General features: G+C 33.2%; 1 protein-coding gene across 2 annotated transcripts in view; it reads left to right on the forward strand.

The window, feature by feature from the left end:
- Positions 1-21,300, forward strand: part of LOC105067139 (N-deacetylase and N-sulfotransferase 4) — a 233,919-nt gene that overhangs the window by 26,479 nt on the left and 186,140 nt on the right. For both annotated transcript variants that reach the window (XM_010952611.3, XM_074341827.1), the window contains exon 2: positions 6,903-8,125. In XM_010952611.3, the coding sequence (XP_010950913.2) occupies positions 7,148-8,125 (978 nt within the window). In that variant the 5' untranslated portion in view covers positions 6,903-7,147. The remainder of the gene's footprint in view (positions 1-6,902; positions 8,126-21,300) is intronic.

Here is a 21,300-nt window from a genome sequence, read left to right on the forward strand (position 1 = left end):
TTTAAACAATGATTACTAGGTCATCCCACTTGGGCACAAATAGCATTTCTGCTACTATAAAACTCGTATGTGGCAAAACAGAATAAATGTCCATTTAATATTTTCCTTCTCAAAGTTCCCATGTTTTTCTAATGAGCAAGATAAATACACAGATATTTGTGGTTTGGTTTTTAAAAACTAGATTCTTCATTTTGAAAAATTATATGTTTCTCTGCTTTTGAAAATAAGACCTAGGAACATGGAAAATAAACTATATATATGTATGTAGGAAATGGTGAGAGAAGACATCACCTGATATTTACTCTTCTATTTACTGATTTGCCTTCATAATCTTTTGAAGTGTGAATATTGCTGATAGCTCAGAACTATATACCTAGTAATATGTTGCAATATAATATGGTGGTAGTAATACTATTATTATGTTTGAAATAACATTTTTAGGAGTTTGCACTGATATAAATGCACAGTTTGGGGACTCAAATAAATGTACATTATGTCCCTGAAATCAACAAAATATGAAGTGTTTAAAAGTTAGGTAACAGTCAATTGATTATTTACAAGGGTAGAAAAGATCATTATTGCATAAAATCATAAACTAAGCATACACCTTTGATTTTGATTAAATATAACAATTACTAATCACTTTGGACCTTTATTTGAAAAAACTTATATGTGCAGTTATGGTTGTTGCCCCAAAATAATACCACAGTATTTTGCATCACTGACGCTGAAAGGAGCTTCAAGTGACCAAAACCATATGATATCAACCAATTTCAGGTTCAAATTCTGTTGAATCAATAATGGATGTTTTCAGGAACCACTTGGAATCGTAAGAGACTACATTCATCTTCAGCTAAAACCTCTGTGGTATTTATAATTCTCTTAAAACCAGGTAAAATGATTTGAATTAGCTGTGCCCTCTTGCATAGTGTTTCTCAAACACTTCTGACCCTTACTCAGAAAGAAAAATAATCTTACATTGGGATCCAGAAACACAAATAGACACACACACACACAAACACACACAAAATGAACAAACACGTTTCCTAAAGCACTACTTATCGTTATCCTTCATGAAGTACATCAATATTTCTATTCTGGTCTATTTCATTTTCTTTTATGTGACGGTGACCTATAATTTAAAAAAAAATCTCTCTTGAAATATGGTTATAAATTTTAGAATTCTCTTCTAAAGAATGAAATTGTCATTAATATATTTCAATAAATGGTTAAATGTCTTAATTTTCATTAAAAACACTGCTTTATTAATATGAAGTATAAGCTAATTCTTTATAATATTCTTAAGGGCAAACAAAAACTCATGAAGCATATAGAAACAGGATACTTGATAAAATATATTTTCCCTGCCATGTATCACAAGACATCAAAGTTGGTCAAATTATTGCAAATTCTTATTCATCCCAACTTACAACACAGCTTCTTTTGAGCTGATCCAAATCACTTCTGGACGTTTTCTGAATTTCTGTTAGATATTTATAGCTTTAAATATCTGAATTTTTAGAGTTGAAATAAAACTTGCTGATATCTGGGTTAAAGTACTTAATTATGCTAACTGCTAAAGTTTTGGTTTCACCTAACTTAATTCTTGTTTTTTCTCATCAGTACAATGGTGAGTAAATAGAACTTTAGCATCACAAATCATTAGTGGTGTAATCTGTATTTCTCTTACGCACTCCAAATCTCAATTTCTTCATTTTAAAAATAGACATATAATGGCTAAACAAGATGGATGCAAAAAAATGTAGCATAATGACTGGCAAGTAGTAGCTATTCACTAAATGCTGGTAAATATTTTCTTTTTCTTTTCTTTTCAATTTCAGCTGAACTTTAAGAGCCTCTTTGATGATCTGTATAGTTTATCAGATCACTTTCAAGAAAGAAAGTCATGTGTACAGTAATTGTGATTCCTAGCCCCTGGCTTACTTCTGCATTTCCTTCTTGCCCCAAAATAGTAGTAACTACAATAGTACCTGCAGTTACTTTGTTTACTGATTTCTCTGCTGCTGTCAGAGATTACTAAAAATTTACAATGATTGAGAACCCTTGGTAAATGGACTCTGCAGACTGTATTTTAGAAAATCTACTAACAGTTTGCAAATAAGTCAAAGAATGATTTTAAAACAGATAGGCAAAATAATAATCTCTTCATAGTATCTAATCTTAAAAGATAGGGAAATTCTTGGGAGACATTTATTCCACTACCATTGATGTTGAGTCACACTTGGAAGATTAGAAGTAAAAAAAAGAAAGGAAAGAGAAGAAGAGTGAGAACAAGGAAAGGCACACCTTAAAAAAAGCCTCTATTTCTCACCACAGTCTGCACAGGATTCACACAGCCCAAATTTTGCGATAGATTGTTGCTGAAATAAATTTACAAATGTTTAACAATAGATTCATTAGAATATGTGAAAGGCAGATTTAGCAGAATTGGGATCAAGTCCTATTTAACTTGCTTGATCTGGTGCTTAAGGAAATGTCAATTCTTCACAGATGCAACTTACTCAGGCACCCGCACAGTTGCTCATTCATTCTGTAACGAAAAGCCAACATCATGGTGGAAGTGGAAACTGGGTTAAGAGCGCTTTTTAGTGTCATTTGTTGCTAACTGGTCTCAGGTTCGTCCTTCACAATGGATTATATTTAGGTAAAATGAACATTTTAGGCTGTCACCTAGACTCTTTAAGAACAGATGCCACATGTTTTTAGACTTTTGGAGCAGCATTTTAATGCCTTCACCATTATCCTTAAATGAATATTCTTAATTTGATATGACTCATTTAACATATGTGTGTCTTTTAAAACAATCTCCATTGTCTTATTTGACTTTTCCAAGATGCTTAAGTTCATGTTCCTACCCCTTGCACTTTGCCTAGCCTTTCTTTTTTATTTTTTTAAAGGGTCACAGTACTAGACAGGTGTATAGAAAACCTACTTTCCCCTCTGTGTGTTTCTCCTTTACTGTCACACTTCTACCACTCTCATAACACTTCTGACACCTGACACCAGTGTATGAGGTTCCCCCCAATACACACACACACCAAGCACTGCTTGGTGACACCACCTGGGTGTCTTACAATTCAAATTTGACACTAACCAGGATTAGCACAGACCCCTCAGGTTAAGGTCTCAGTCCCACAGGACCACTCCCCTTTTCAGCTCCAGTGGCAAATGGTAGGTCTCCAGCGCTGTCCAACTCGGCTGCAAATCGGAGCTTCCCATGATGTCCCCACCTTGGATTTGATTATTTGCAGTAACATCTCACAGAACTCAGGGAAATATTTACTTAGATTTTCCAGTTTATTATGTGATAGAGGACCCAGATGAACAGCTTGATGAAGAGACACATTGGGCAAGAACTGGTAGGGTCCTGAGAGTAGGAGCTTCTGTCCTCATGGAGTTGGGGTGTGTTACCCTCCCGGTGAGTGGATGAGTTCACAAGCCTGGAAGCTCTCCAAACCTCGTACTTTGGGGAGATTTACAGAGGCTTCCTTCATAGTCATGATCAATATTTCTAGCCCTTCTCCCCTTCCCCAGAGGACAGGGCTGAGCTGAAATTTCCAAGCTTCTAATTATTATTTGGTCTTTCTGGTGTCCAGCTCCCATCTAGGAACCCATTAAGAGTTGCCTCATTAGAACAAAAGACTTTCATATCACCCAGGAAATTAAGAGGGATTTAGGACCTCTGTCCCAGGAACTGGAGGGCAGAAACCAATATATATAGCTCAGGGCAAGTGGCCCCAAAATGTTCCAAAGTGGCATATTGATTATTTTGAATTACAGTTACTTAAGAAGTAGCCAGTGCAAGAACACTCTAACTCTTCTTTGTCTCCAGAAATCAGGAGATAAATCTGCCATGTGAATGGTACCCTTCCTGCACCAGGAGGTAGAGAGAATCCTTATCACAGAGATAGGGTGGAAAAGGCTGTGTAAACAAACTCTGCTTAGATTTTTCACTAACTAGTAGCCAAACCCAAGTTTCCTTGTCTTATAAATTCATCACAAATTTATTATTTCTTTACCTAAAAGGCATAAAAGCTGCCTGCTTTGGTCACTTAAGTCTTATATCTACAAGACCTCCATGTAAATGAAATGAAATTTGATTTTCTCCTGCTAATGTGTTTTCTTTTTCATTTTAATCATTAGACCAGCCAAAAAAACAAAGTGGGCTGGGGGAAAAATTTTCCCCTCCCCAAATATATCTACATATCTATCTATCTATCTACCTACCTACCTATCTATTGATCGATCTAACTCTATTTGATTTAAACAAATCACAAACTACATCTCTTTGGCATCCCAAACAATGCCTACTATCTCCGATTTCAAGCACAGAACGTAAGTGAACTTTCTTGTTATATCATCTTTTATTGTCCAGGCTTCCTCACCTCCTCTGGCCAATTTTTGTTATGGAAGAATAGATGGGAGGATGGAATGGGAAGTATAATTTATCCACTTAACACACACAAACAAAGAATGAAACACATACCTACAGTGGTAATAATGTGCATCTATCATTCTTCTAACTCTGAACATATTAATGTTAAATAAATGTCACATTTAAATTTTATTTATTCTTTTGGTTGGCAGATTCTAGTCCCATATGCTTTTTTATTTCTTTTTCACTATTGCATATTAGAATGAGTTGTTCTGATATGCAAATTGACATTTCATCCTTTGTACTTTCAAAAATAAAAGTCATATTTTTGATGTCAGAATAGATAACAATTTAACAAATATTACCTTGTCGTGCACTTAGCTTCTTTTCAAATTCCTGATTGAATGTATTCTTAAAATACTAAACAAACCACCAGAGTATGTGGATTTGATATGTCCTTTTGTGAGGTGATGCAGGGTGGGGGTGGGAATGGACTGATTCCATGTTTCCTTAAATGGGTTTTTTAATCAAATGCATGAGCTTTGGAGAAGTCTGGGAAGGAATATAATACAAGACTGGATAATTTTCCTGGGCAAATTCCAAATATCTTTCAATATTTATTATATATTATGTATATAATTTAGTTTGATTTTTATTTTTAAAATTTACTGTATGAACATTTTCAGATACACACAAAAATAGAAGGTCGACCATAATTGGCTTATGTATATTTATACTAAACCTAACACTTTTTATTGTTGTATTTTATTTCTTTTTAGTAAAATCTAATTCAATTTCTTTAAAAGGAACAGAATTTTAAAATAATTGAAATGATTTTGGACAGCAAGTAATTATCTTAAAAATTATTTTTGATAGCTGGGTATTAGTAACTTCTTAGCATGTGGAGCTAATTTTCCTTTAAAGGAAATGTGAAATCACTGGGGAGATTTTTAAAATTGATTCATTGTCTTTTGAAAGGGAAAATTCAGGTCTATGTATATGTTTAGAATTTGAAGAATTATGTTTGGTAAACTTTTAAATTTTAAGTTGTGGACTTTTGAGATTGTTTTAAAAATTTTTTTTCCAAAATCTAAGACAAAAACATTATTTCAACTTATTGTGGATTTTTTAAAATTTAAATTGCTAAGTAGGAAAAATGTTTTTCAGAACATAAAAGTATTAAATGAATGTATTAATATATTATATTTAATCATTTAATCTAATAATCTCTTAATATCATTAATTATTCAAATTCCTCAAATTAAAAAATTTTAAAAACTTGTAAAATATTTATAACATGATAGAATATATGACTCATCTAATAAAACATGCTAATCTGATTCTTTATGATATAGTGCATCAGTAATACACACCTTAAAGTCTAGGTATCAGATTGAAAATCTGAGCTCTTTTGGTTACTTTCCTAGGGACACTATTTTGGCAAACTGGGAAATGGAGAATTCCATTAGTAGTCTAACACAGTTTTGAAGGGAATGAAGAAAACTTGTATAGAAAGAAATTCACTAAAAATTGGAGTCATGCATACAAAGAAAAATGCCTAAAAATAACTGAAAATTATGTCCATTTGTAGTGAAGCCATACGGGAAAGATTGTTGTTGTTGTTGTTGTTGTTACTGTTTCAATGCTTTCTTTATTTTTTTCTTTTGAACCAAAGAAAGTGATAAGGGAAACAGAACATGTGATTGTTGGATAAAAATTAACAATGAAACACTCATTTTTATTCTGATTATAGAAATTGGCCAAATTGAAGTATGTGCTTTGAGAAAAACACATCAAGGTTTTTCTTCTCCTCTAGGCTCCCTGGCCTCTACTTCATTAGGAAGATCTGACGATGCTTGTTCTCATTTAGTTCTTTGTCCCACAGCTTCTCTCTCACTTTGCTTCTAAGAATGGAGGAGAAATCCTATTTATTTTGGCTGTTATGATGAAGAGGGCCAAGTGACATCCTGTGACTTCAGAAAAGAGTATGCCACTAAAGGGAAAACCCTGTAACTACTGTATACTTAAGGCAAAATCATTCCCTCAGTTTGGCATTCCAGAAAACTTGGTAGACACTGAAGAGCAGGTTCCACTGCTCCAACCCCCACACAGATGCCTGATTTCCTGATTCTATAATGTATATAATGTTTACCAGCCTTGTAGAAGCAAGGCTTGTGGTAATTACCATTTTACACTAAGCTTTTTTTCTTATGTCTTGTTTTTTGAGGTGACTAGTTTGAAAAATGATCTCAATCTGTGTTTCTATATATATGGACATTTTGGCAAAATCAAATAGGCGTCCTTATTCTTGAGGACATGAAAAAAATCTACTGTACTCTAAGTAGTAAAATCTAGACTGAAAACATCAGGCTATTAATATTTTAGCATATTAACACACTAAAACTATCTTTGATATATTTGTTTCCTATATATTAGCATATGTATACACATAAATACTTACATTTCTATTTTTGTTTTAGTCTTTATTATTTCTCATCTTTTTCAGATAATGTTTAAAGGACCCTACAGCAATCTTTGGTGTTGGCCATATTCAAAATCTCTTCAATTTTTACCCTCCTGGTCCACTGCCCTCCAGCTTTAACTTGCTTGCAATCCCTTCAAGCATTTTACATGTTTTGCAATGGTTACATGAACTTTTGGAAAGTGGCATTTGCACCATCTCATACTTTATTCACAATGGCACTTTAGGAAAAGAACTTGGAAAAAGCTTCCAAAGCAGTATTTTAAAAAATGAATCTTATTGTGAAGCTTCGGAGAAGTTTTCGAACCCTGATTGTTCTCTTAGCTACCTTTTGCCTGTTGAGCATTGTCATTTCTGCCTATTTCCTCTACTCTGGCTATAAACAGGAAATGACTCTTATTGAAACCACTGCGGAAGCAGAATGTACTGACATTAAAATCCTACCATATCGATCAATGGAGCTGAAGACAGTTAAACCTATTGATACATCCAAAACGGATCCTACTGTCCTCCTGTTTGTGGAGAGCCAATATTCTCAACTTGGTCAAGATATTATAGCTATCTTGGAGTCCAGCCGATTTCAGTACCACATGGTCATTGCCCCCGGCAAGGGAGACATACCTCCTCTTACAGACAATGGCAAAGGGAAATATATTTTAGTTATTTATGAAAATATTCTGAAGTATGTTAGCATGGACTCATGGAATCGAGAGCTTTTAGAAAAATACTGTGTGGAATACAGTGTTAGTATAATTGGTTTTCATAAAGCCAATGAGAACAGCTTACCAAGTACACAATTAAAAGGTTTTCCATTAAACCTTTTCAATAATCTGGCTCTAAAGGACTGTTTTGTCAACCCTCAGTCTCCTTTGCTGCATATTACCAAAGCCCCCAAAGTTGAGAAAGGCCCTCTTCCTGGGGAGGACTGGACAATTTTTCATTATAATCATTCAACCTACCAGCCTGTGCTTTTAACTGAGTTACAGATGGAAAAACCCCTTCTATCCTTGTCTGGCAAACCACTCTATGCGACGGTGATTCAGGATCTGGGGCTTCATGATGGAATTCAGCGAGTACTTTTTGGCAACAACTTGAACTTTTGGCTGCACAAGCTCATCTTCATAGATGCCATCTCCTTCTTGTCAGGGAAGAGGCTGACATTGTCTTTGGACAGATACATCCTCGTGGACATTGATGACATCTTTGTTGGGAAGGAAGGAACAAGGATGAATGTCAAAGATGTAAAGGTAAGAACATTTATAAATAACATCATGATTTTTCTTCACTGACTTTGTGGTATTGATAAAATATAATTTTGAATATCTTATATTCCTAATTACTCAAACCTTTAAGAGGCAGTAGGTTTGAAATAAAATAAGCGTTAAAAATAAAAAACTTGAACTAAGCCTTATCCATTCCTCAGCTACACCTTAGATGTGTCAGAGGAGCATTGAATTAAATATTCCAAAGAGTATTTGAATTTAATCCCCCTGCCTCTTCCTAGGCTTTGCCCATCCCAGCTAGCCCCCCCATAGAAACGGCCTCCTTTACTCTGCACATGTTGCAGTTTGTAGCAGTGAGACTAATAGAGGCATGGAAACCTATCACTGGGCTGGACTAACTATTCTCCTGCCCGACCTGGGTTTGACAATGGTGTATGAAATACAAGATGGAGAAGCAACCCAGGACCTTTCTGCAACCTCAAGTAAGCATAATTCTTGCCTATATGAAATATTCATACACTTGTAAATATAGCTATGAACAAAAAATAGTTTTACAGGAAATGTGGTATTGGACTGACCTCAGGAGGCTTCCATCACTATCTCTATTATCATATCGTTTTGTGTAAAACAGTAGAGTTACTGGAATCGCTCCTAGGTTATGATCAAATTGACTGCAGGATAACAAATTTACCCCATGATTGCTATTAGATAAAGAAAAAGCCAAATATGTTTTGCTGGGTTAGGTAGGTAGTTCTGAGAATAATTCCTTTTTTTATCATCTTGATTCAACATTCTCACTTGGGTCTATCTTGTTTTATGTATAATTAAATTCATTCTGTGAATCAATAATTTTAGCAAACATAGAAACAAAAATAATAGGACACAGCTTAGAATTATAAAGGAACTAAAGATTGCTACGATCATATCATCTTTTTTGAATTTCTGCTGTTTAGTCTTTTTATCCTCTAAAGATGAAGCCTTCATACCACTTCAAAATAACAGCTTTTTCCCCTTATCCTAACATATTATGACCACTATAATAAAATATGATTAAAACCAGTAAAATAATTTCACTTTTTAAAAATCTTCAGAGGAAATGTAGACCAAGAAACTGTTTTTAGTGAGCCACTAAATGAAGAAACACTTAACTGGGATCCAAAAATTTCATTTTGGGCATAGTTGTAAAGGGATTTCTGGAGTTCAATCTAGATTTCTCTTTTTTTTCTCCCTTATGTTTCTCATATTTACTGTTCCTTTTAATTAATATAAATGCTAGTTTTATTTTAATTTCAAAATCATAAACTTAAGGCAAGGTCATGTGCTTCAGACGGCTCTCTAAATGATTCCTATCCTGAAATCCTGAAAAGAGAAGGTTTCCCGATGTCAGTCTAACAAACTATATTGCTTGAAAAAGTTCTTTATAACTCTAACAAAATTTTCCCACTCAAATTCAGCTATCTCACTTACTCTCTATAGAATAACAAAGAGCTATTCACCACTACTCAAATAATATACAGGATTATTGATGATTTCTTAAGTGACATAACCCCAAACAAAATAACTGAATACTGAAATTTAACAAAGGCTAGAGCAATGCCACAGGCAGATAAAGAATCAGTAAAGTTGAGTGTGTGTGTGTGTGTGTGTGTGTGTGTGTGTGTACATATGTATACTAATTGTATAGTCCTACACACACACACACACACACACACAGAGTAAGTTAACTGAAAATACTCTTTTCTACCCCTTCAGATGTTATTTCTGGTTCTCTCTCAGAAGTATTAATCAAAGAATATCAGAAACTTTGTAGGGAGTGAGGTCTATTAACCTCTTGGGTTTCTTACAGGTCAATTGGAATTATTGGTTTTCAATATAAAAATCATAGTTCTAGTCTTTGGCATTTGATTTCTATTTTGACTAATGTTTTTTCCATAAATATGATTTTGTGGGAGAGAATCAGATTCTCTGTGTAGAGAAATTCTGCATACTCCCAGTTCTCCATCCTCATGTTCATTTCCTGGTGCTGTAACATTTCATTACACACAGGTAGATGAGCAGAATCCATCCTCCTTCAAAAATGCCCTGAATTTTCTAGAGGAAGGGTACTGGATATCTAGTAACATTTTTCTGTATTATTCCGAAATTGAGAGTACAAGTGTTTTGTTCCCCAGTGGAACAAATTGAGGAAAGCTGGAGGGTCATGGTTGAAAATTCTTGATTATGTGTGCCACTCACCCCAGGCCACTCCCACAGTTAGATTGGGAGCAGGGAGCGGGGAGCAGTTAACAGCAGATTCAAACATAGCCTTGTCTGCAGCACTCTATGGACAAAAATGTAGTAGCATATTTTTATTTGAGCCAATTTACCCACCTTGAGATAGAGATTCTGGATCACAGTGCTAAAGAATCAGCATTTTTAATGTACAGAATCTGAAGCAGTGAAAAGAATATGAGCTGTTTAACTGAATTTGAAAGTCCGTATTCTTTCCACTGCATGGTTCTGTCAGATTTAAACTGTAACATACCTAGTTTTGGGGTTTGGGGGGGTTTTATTAGAAATTTTCATGCTTTATCTTATTTCATCATGCTCTCATTTGACCAAAGCTACTGAGACAGAAATTAATTTGTCCATTTCCAAATCAGGCAAAATTAAGATCAGGCAGTTTCAGTAACTATCATCTAATTGTTAATAAAATTTCATTGTGTATCTAAAAACTCACGATATGAGAGAAAAATTAATGAATAGAAACTTCTAAAAACTAATTTATATTTTGAAAAATTGTGAAATATTAACTAGGGATAAATCAGAAAATATAGCCACATTTTGATTTGGTAATATTTCAGTGTGGTCCTCAAGGCAATCCCAAAATACTTCCTGTATATCTAAAGCTCTATTAGCAAGATGACCTTAGGCTATTTAGGGGGATTTCTTATACACTCGAATTTATTCTTTCTTGGTCTTGAAAGCAATTCTTGTTTTCATTATGATCTTAATTATATGTAGGTAATGTTCATTCCGAAAGTGGTATCAGTTCAGTGAGCATGCATTTTTAGAGAAATCTAAAATAATAAAGGGCCTTCCTGATTATTAAAAATTAAAAAATTAATTTTAAAAGTTTCCTTGCAGCCCAATAACCTGATTTCTGTGGACAGTGTTTTACCCCTGGTTGGAACACTTGGTACTGTACATAAAACTTTGGTAGCATACAGAAAATATGTTCTTTGTTCATAGTTTCCCTAAGGCAGAATAAATGCTCTTTCTCAATGAGGTTTTTGAAAATCGTGAACATGGTGAATGTAAGCTTCCACACTGGCAGCAAAATCAGATTTATTATTGATGCTACCAGTAAGTTTGGTTCTCTACTCAGGCATGTTGACCTGTCGTTATTCTTTCTGTTGGCAACGAAACATCATTAGTAGCATTTTTATATGTCTACACTTCTTGAAGAAATACATCCATTTATTTATTGAACATCTACTGTATGTAAGGATATATTTAAGTCGTTATCTGCCTGAGAAATCCAAACTTATTTTAAGTATGTGATCCTGCTTAATTTACCTTTTCAATATTTATTCTTACTACTTCTCAATACACACTGTTTCTGTTAGGCTAGCCCACTGTGTATTCATTCCTCTGTGACTGCCTGCTCATCTTTACTTTCACCTCCTTTCTCAGCTTCCATGCCTTGACTGAAATACTTTCCTTGAATCTACCCATATTTCAAAAGATAGTTCAAGCAGCAACTTCCTGTGAGAAGGTGACACATGTAGAAGGTGACTTCACTTTAAACTGAAACTGAGTCCTTGAATAATCATTGGCCTTAACTGTCACTTAGCATCTTCAAGTACATGAGTCAACTCCAAAAGCAGGTGGTGAAATAGTTTTCCTCATACATCTAATTATGTCCCAACATATGTAATAAGCAACCTTAGACATAATTGAAAATATTATACTGACAGTTATTATACTGTTTTTAACTGGTGAGTGCAGAATTAATTAGTCTCAGAATTGGCTTACTACTTTAGAAAATAGTAACTTAAATAATAGTTTTGGGCTTTGTCTCAAAACTAGTGATATGTATATTTTGAGTCAGTTGCAAAACTAGGGGGAAAAAAATCTACATTGTAAACCTGAAGTCCAAATTAATAATAGACTCTAAGCACTGGGCTAATCGTTAATGGGTAATATGTCATTTAATATGACAATACTAAGAGGAAACATTTTGTACATTTTCTGTATGAATAAAATGAGGCTTAGCAATATTAAGGTACTCATCTAGCTAGTAAATGGCAGAGCAAATCCAGACTATTTGTCCTGGATGTGTGAGCTTTCTTTTAGAAAACAATGGCTTGTGCTTGGGTTTCAGTCTGGGCATCTACACTTAATAGTTAACCTTGAATATGGCTGAAAACCTCTCTAATTCTGAGATTGCAGATCTGTAGCACCACAGGAAGCAACACAATTTTTAGTATCATGGTGAGCCCTGAATGAGAGGAGTGGAAGAAGCTAGGACAGAGCCTGGCCTGTTGGATTGACTCAGCTTAGCTTGGTGGCAGTCAGGATGGAAAGGGGAGATTGAGAACACCCAGACAGAAGTAGAATTGACAGGACTTGTGCAAATATTCAAGGAAGGAGCAGAAAAGAAGGTGGAGATGCTGTAGCATCATGATTTTTAGCCTGGGTATGTCCGTAACATATGCAGAATCAGGCAGAGGAAAAGTTGCTAGGAAGATGAGCAGTTTGGTTTAAGACCTAACAATTTAACGTGGGACATCTAGATGCAGGCATTTCAAAAGGTAAATATAGATTTTGGATACCATCAGAGGTGGCAGTGTAGATTTATAAATCATCAAGCTTAATACTTGTAATTTTCATAATGATCACTAAAGGGAAATGAGTCAAAGAAGAAGAAAAACAGATTGAATGCATCATCTTGGATACCCTGGAACAAATCCTAGGTCATTAAAAGTTAGTTTCACACAAAGAAAACTCATCGCATGTACCAAGATGGTAGCCTTCCCCTTAGCCTCTCATTGTTTATAAAGAAGAAAGCCTGGACTTCAGTAAGTACTGGCAGTCCTCAGAAAAATAAAATTAAAGGAATGCCTGACTGGGAACAACAGTATGTTTGTGCAGCAGAAAAGGCACAATCTTTCGTCTGGAATCTATAATTTTGAATTTTTTTCTTCTCATTTATGACCCCTTGATTAATAAGAAATGCAATAGGACCCCCTCCTAACATGACTGTGAGATGTACCAAATGTCATAAATATTCCTGAAATTTGTAGTAATATATAGAAGTTAAGTGTTAAATGAACAAGGAAGCTAAATCTTTGTTTTTAGCTCTTGTACCCAACAATTATGTTCTACTAAGAGCATTTTACTTAGTTTTTATGTATTATTTTTTTCTTGATGACATTGTTTATTGTGAATGTCTATTTTTTTGTTAGAAAAAATGGATTTTAGAGGCATACTTTCATTTAAACCTGTTTTCTGGATTTCAGTCAATTATTATTACTTCTTTATGAAGCATATTTTAAAACAAGACCTGTTACCAAGTAAGGGTTTTCTTTTTTTTTTAAGTTTTCTATATGCAAATGAGATTTTAATTTATGATTAGACATTCCCTGAATTCATTTGCACTCAAAACAGGCTAAATAGGAATGGATCTGACACTAACTTGAGTGCTCACTTTGTTAGTTCACAGTATAAGGTAATTACTGAGCAGAGAGCAATCTCTTGATACACCAGGGGAAGAACAGACTTAAAGTCTGGGAGCTCCATTTTGTTACTCAAGATATAGCTGTTGTCTCCATGGGAAAGAGAAAATGTTAGAAACATTTTGGTAAAAGCAACCAAGCTGGCCAGGTCCCAGTAAAATAAAAAACAACCCCAATTAGAGCCCTTAAATGTTATGAACAATGCTTTAAAAGCCCCAGGGATATCCATGGGGGGTATTTTCCAATTGGTTTTATATATTTTGCCATTCTCTGTGATTATACAAATAGTGATTAATTAATTAGCCAATTAATTGGCTCAGATTATAATAAGGCTCTTCAGTGAAAGTTGTTGTTAATGATAATCATCAAAATATACTACAAAGTGGTTTCCTATCTGAAGCATGACTAAAGAGAAAAACAAAACAAAATAAAACTTGCTCCTTTATACTCCTTGTAGAAATACACAGTATGTTATAAAATATATTAAATTATCACAGAGGAAAGACCTTGGTTATAGAATCTTGCAGCAACTTGAATATATTATTATAATTATTCAGATAACAGATTAAAATGTTAAAGCTGTCATAGGTATTGAATTTTACTTTCATTCAACCCATCATTTTTTTATATCTACTCTGAGTTTTGCTCTCCATCTTTCTGCTGGGGTTGATAATTTCCATCCATTAACTTTTTCTTCTTTTTTTTTTTTAAATTGAAATACAGTTCACATATAATATTAAGTTAGTTTCAGGTTTGATACATAGTGATTTGATATTTTCATACTTTACAAAATGATCACCACTGTAAGTCTAGTAAGCATGAGTCCTCAGAATTATTACAATATTATTGATCATATTTCCTATACTGCATATTATATCACTGTGGCTTATTTATTGTGTAATTGGGAGTTTGTACATCTTTATTTGCTTCACCTAAATCACCTAACCACCCACTATTCTCCTGTCAGGCAACCAGCAGTTTGTTCCCTGTATCTATCCATCTGTTTGCATTGTTTGTTTGTTTTGTTTTTTTAAGTTTCCATATATAAGTGAGAATATGCAGTATTTGTCTTTCTCTATATAGCTTATCTCACTTAGCATGATACCCTCTAGGTCCACTCATGTCATTTTTTATGGCTGAGTAATATTCCATGGTACATATATACCACACCTTCTTAGTCCATTCATCTATTGATGGACACTTAGGCTGCTTCCATATCTTGGCTTTTGTAACTAATGCTATAATGAACATTGGCATGCATATACCTTTTGGAATGAGTGTTTTTGTTTTCTTCAGCTAAATACTCAGAAGTGAAATTGCTAGATCATATGGTAGTTCTATTTTTAATTATTTGAGAAACCTCTATACTATTTTCTATAGTGGACCCACTGATACACAATCTCTCCAATAGTGCACAATGGTTCCCCTTTCTCCACATCCTCACCAACACTTGTTATTGTTGTTCTGATGATAGCCATTCTGACAGATGTGAAGTGGTATCTCATTCTCTTTTCGATTTACATTTACCTGATGATTAGTAATGTTGAACATCTTTTTATGTGTCCATGGGCCATCTGTATGTCTTTTTTGGAAAAATGTCTATTCATGTCTTCTATTCATTTTTTATTGGATTGTTTTTTTTCATTTTGAGTTGTGAGAGCTCTTCTGTGTATTTGAATATTAACCCTTTTCAGATATATCATTTGCAAATATCTTCTCACATTCAGTCGGCTTCCTTTTCATTTTTGATGACTTATTTCACTAAACAAAATCTTTTCAGTTTGATGTAGTCTTTCTTATTTATTTTCACTTTACTTGCCTTGTCTGAGGAGAAAGATCCAAAAATATACTGCCAAGGCTGATGTCAAAAAGAATACTGCCTATGTTTTCTTCTAGGAGGTTTATGATTTCTCATCTTAGATTTGGGTCATTAATCCATTTTGAGTTTATTTTTGTATATGGTGTGAGAAAATGTTCTAATTTTAATCTTTTACATGTAGGTGCCCAGTTTTCCAACACCACTTACTGAAATGGTTGTCCTTTCCCCATTGTTTATTCTTGCCTCCTTTGTTGTTGATTAATTAACCATAGAAGTGTAGAGTTTATTTCTGGGCTTTTTCTGCTAGTCTTCAGGTTGTTCTCATGGATAGCTGCTCTATTAATATATATGTAAATCTCTAACTAGATAAATTATAATGACACAAAATAACACAATATGGAGTATTCTTCCTGCAGTAAAAAAAAAAGACTGTCAGTTAACTTTTCTGAAGCAGCAATGGAAGCAAGATCTAAAATCATCTTTCTTTATGGGTGATTAGTCTTTTTCTTTGCTAAACAGAGAAACAGAGTTATTTTCTTAGCATAGACACTGAATGATGGGAAGATACTCTAACCCAGTCTTAAAAGTCTACCTCAAACTAACCTGATCTGAATACAAGTTGCTTGTTTTCTGAACATGAGCATATGTTTTACTGAAGGAGATGATTTGGGTGAAAACAAAATTTTCATTGGTAGGTGAAAACAAAATTTTCATTGGTAGGTGAAAATAAAATTTAAAAACACTGGTTTTGAGAACAGGACTGAATCCTGGTTCTTCTAGTCATTAACAGTGATCTTGTGCAAATTACATCATTTTATGTGCCATCCTTTTCTCCCTAGTAAAGTTAGATCAAGTAATACTACATATTCAACGAGTTGCTGGGAAGATTAAATGATTTAACCCATGAATAACACTAAGAAACATGCTTGACATTTTGTAAAAATTAGTTAATTTATTTAATAATAGAGAGTTCAAGAAAAAAGATTTCTTTTTTTTCAATAATTTGCTTACTGTATTTCATTGATTCTGATTCACATTTTTAGTTTCACAGTTTAGCATCTCAGATGCTAAAGTGTAAGAGTATGTCTTTTAATTGATAGCATCTTATATGCTATGAAGTTCAGTGATCTATATTGATTTTGTTTAAACTGAGATCATAGTTCCTAATTTACCTACCAGATTACCTAATATAAGTTCACATGATCAAATCTGAAAGTTGTCACCATTAGGTGTTTTGCCCTTTTGTTTTGAAAAATAAACCTATGAGAAAATCTTTGCTCATCAGGAAGATAATACTGTATAAAACAGAAGTGCTTCCTCCAGTTGCTTATAATAGTTGTGGGACGTATAGTTAACATAACCTTTATGATTCTGTGTGATTGCAAATGGATGAGTTTGGAATGCATCAAGTAATAGCACATACTTTTAAATGAAAAAGATGCTCTCCCTATTTAAAACACATAAATAAAAAGAGTTTCTGAAGTCTGTATTTCATAGTTAAAACTTTCACAGTTATTTGCTTGCCAGTAACTCTTACAAATAATATTTTATAAAAGATATTTGATAGCCAAAATGCCTTATGAGATTTATAACACATATATGCTGCATCTGTTTTTCTTTTTAAAGGAAAGATGTAATGAACAAACCACAAAATAAATATAAGTTAAAAAGAAAACAAAAATTTTTCTTTCTTTAGAATGTCTATACTTGTAAAGCTTATACACCTGGGCAAAATTTTTTGTATCCTTGAATAATATAATTTTTCTTTAAAAAAAAATTTGTCTATCTATCCATCTGTATTATAGTACTAACATGCAGTGTTTAATTCTCAATTAATTTTACAAAGGGAATTGAATTCAGTAAATAAATATTTCCTATTGCTTGTTTTAATTTTATTATTTTTTATTCACTTTACTATTCCAGGATAAGCCATTACACACAGTAAACATTACTCATATAAGATGAAATAAGTAAAAAGTTCCATAGGTTTTTTTCATGCCCACTGTTCCTTTTCCAACATTAACTTCATTTCACATATAAGTAGAAACAGCCATAACTTTTGGACTATTTCATATATTCTTAATAATCGAGCAATATTCCAAAATCTTATTTCAATATACTCAACTAGAAATGACTTAAAAATACCAATTTGAAAGATAAAATTTGCTTACTCTATTTGTGTATTATAGTTTGCCTAATTTAATTATTTTAAGGACTTCTCACTCATAAATGCTACATTCAACCTACAATGAAAGAAAAAAGAAACTTTTTTTGTGTCTGTGGAGAAATGTTCATATGAAATACTGCTGCTAGTAAAAAAAAGTACCATTCCTTATCATACAAACCCCCAAATATATACCAGACCCCAAAATGATATGTAATAATACCTACAATGGACTCTCACAGTCTGCTTTTGTTACTCCCACATTCAAAAGACATAAATTTTAAACAGTAAACTATGTTTCAAATATTCAATTTTTATCCTATTTGGGAATTTTGAATGAAATTTTAGTTTTTGTTGCATAACTATTTAAAATTTAAATTTTGTTTTTAAATTTCTCAGACTGTCAGTAATAGTTATTTGATTGAAATTAAAGCTTTTATGATGCTTAAAGACGACTACCTCGACCTCTCAAAATAAAAATGCATTTTGTATTTTCACAGTGAAAAGGAAGTTATAGTAATTTACAGGAAATACAGTAAAGTGCTCTCTCTTTTAAAAAGTTTTACCAAATTGAGGCAGAAGAATGTCCCTGCTGCAAATTGTTCATCTTAAGGCCAATAAACCTTGTTGGGCCTTTTTTTTTCTCTAAATGGCACAAATGAAGAAAAGATCTAGCACATTTTTAAAAATGAAATACGAAGTCATTGACTGACAACTGTGTAGTAATACTCTGGAGTATAAATGAATTTCATTTGAATGATTTGTGTACCAAAATAGCCACTGTTACCATACTGTATTTGTCACTTACTACATAGAATGTAAACAATAAATAAATTTTTATATGGGAAATAAGAAGGTAGAAAAGGAAACATCTGAGGGAAGACAAGAGATAGCACTTGAAAGAACAAGCTTTTAGAGGTTTAGTGGGAACAACTCAAGACGCATGTCAGGTTGTTCCTATACTGAAGCTTTAGAGAGAGCTAACCTAGTAAGATTAGGTGAGTTCCAGGAACACTATTATAAAAGTTTTAAGATTTCTGGTGACTGCTCCTTTATGTGTCGTTTATGGAATTTGTTTTTCTTTGTTTAGTTAAAAATCTTAGAAAACTTTGAAATAGATGTGACTAATTTGTGGGGTTAGTAGAAAATAGAATGTATGAATGTGCCTCTGTTTAAAGAAAGAAACTTGGATGAAACACAAGGTTCTGCTAGAATAGAAAAAGTGGGTGAAAAGAGAGATGATCTATAAAAAAAATTCTTCAGAAGAATTTTATGAGGAGAAAAATCATTGAATTCTATAGGTTAGTAATGTCTACTGCTTTGACAGTTCTCTACGGCTGTCCTTGGTCTCTGCACAAATGTATTATCAGTTCATTGGAGGGCCAAATGTATCTCTTTGTAATCCCTCATTGTAAAATATTACATCCAAGTATGGTCACATGTGTAACTTATGAAACCCCTTCCCTAGTGAAGGTAATATAAGACATGGTGAAATGAAATATTATGGATGTCTGCAGGTATGTGTTTGGGGTCTGTGAGCAAAGAGGTAATATGCAACTGTGTTTATTCCCTAAGATTATATTGCTCATTCCATATCCAATTTAACATCCATTCCATTTAATTTCTGTTTTCTTATCTTTGGTTATGATCAATTTTCACTGTATTTGTTGTTATAGTCGAAGTCAATTTTTTTTTCTTTTTCTTATTTTGATTGTTGGGGATGGATGAAGTTATATTTTGGACAGTTGTCTTCATCACACTAAGAAAAATTTTAATAATTTTCTGTTCAGTGCTATGTGCTAATAGGAAAGAATATAAGTTCTTGCTTCTTAGTCTTAATAAATTTGGTTTTGAGTGTGTGTGCAACTTAAGAGTACTTTGCATGGTGCCAGCTACTCTTCTGTTCTGACTCTCTGAAACCTTTTTTTTTTTTAAATAAGAAAGCACAATTAATTTTTGCTACCTGCTAAGTTTATATAATTTAATTCTAAGCCTTTCTTACTGCTCTACTCAAGAAAAAGAAAAAGTGTGGAGTTCCTGTGGAGTACAATTTTACTTTGTACCATTACTACTTAAAAAAGAGAATTGAAAGAGATCTTGAAATTGAAACTGTTTCAGAATATGCTACATTCAAACATGGCCACATTTACCTCAAAGCAGGAGAAATCAGTTCAAAGCTTTGTGTTCTGCTATAAAAAAGTGTATCTGGATTTCAATGTCTTAAAATGTTAAAAAAAAAAAAAAAAGAAAAGGAAAGAAAAAATAGATGGTGTACGTTGAACACAGGATAAAGTTAAACTAAGTTTTAAAATCTCAGAACAAAATATTAAAATTTAACAGGAAAACAAAAAGAATTGTTTCCTATACTGGAAAACTGAGCATAGGAAGCACAAATATCTTACTCGGATAACTAGCTCATCCAAATTTGAAAAGAAGTTTTATAATGATTAGCTTGAAAACCTTTGTTGCAGCAACAAACCCATCCCCCCAAAAATAAAATTGTCAAATATGTTGTTTTTCCATTTGCAATGGTACTATTGAAGTTGCTTTGCTATTCAGTGCAAGTAAAAGAATAAGTCCTTAGAGCAGTAATACAATTTAATATCATTAACATTATTCAAGCAGTTCAAAGTCCTGTTCATCAGTGACAGTAATGGCTCAGGTGGGCTGACAGCTATGAAAAGGTAAAGGTGTCATTTCCTATCCACAATAAGGAGGAAAAAAAGGTGGAAAGGGACCCCTGTATATATATTTATTGATATATAAATACATACATGTGTATACATATATACATATATAGTGAATATACGTGTGTGTGTGTGTATATATATATATATATATGGATTCCCATAAAAGACATCAAGCAGTAAATATGCACATATATAAATATGCTTATCTGTAAAAGTCATCATGCAGCTTGATAAACAGGAATCTCACATCTGAAACCTGCCCATTCTGATATGTGTGTGTGTACATGCATTCAAATGTGTGTATACATGGGTGCAGTGATGCAGAAAATTTCTAGTCACAAAATCAAAGCTGTGTCTGTGTATCGCAGTCATTCCTTCAAGCACTGCAGCTGAATTGATCTGTTTATTAAATCAGCCAGAATAGTCTTGAAAGACTAAATTGAAATATTTAAATAGTTTATGCTAAATGTAAACTGCCTACCTATATGCAGCTGTTTTCCAAAACAAAAAAAATTAGGTTTTAAAATTTTGAAATTTCTGCTGATGTCTTATGCTTATATTTAAGCATTGCTTGATTGGATCACTTGGCTGAAAAAGAAATGAAATAATAAGAATGCCATAGTAGTGAATGGAATTGAAGTGTTAGAATAGACATTCTAACAACAAAGCAATAGGTAAAAAAAGCAACAATGATAAACAAAAGTGGGTTTTTTTGGTTTTCTTTTTACTACTGACTATGCAAAGCATTATTCTCTGTGTTCTACAGATTTTAATTTAAATCCTCAAGATTAAGACATGGGTGCTTC

This window comes from Camelus bactrianus, chromosome 2, assembly GCF_048773025.1.
Source record: "Camelus bactrianus isolate YW-2024 breed Bactrian camel chromosome 2, ASM4877302v1, whole genome shotgun sequence".
Classification (NCBI taxonomy): Eukaryota; Metazoa; Chordata; class Mammalia; order Artiodactyla; family Camelidae; genus Camelus; species Camelus bactrianus.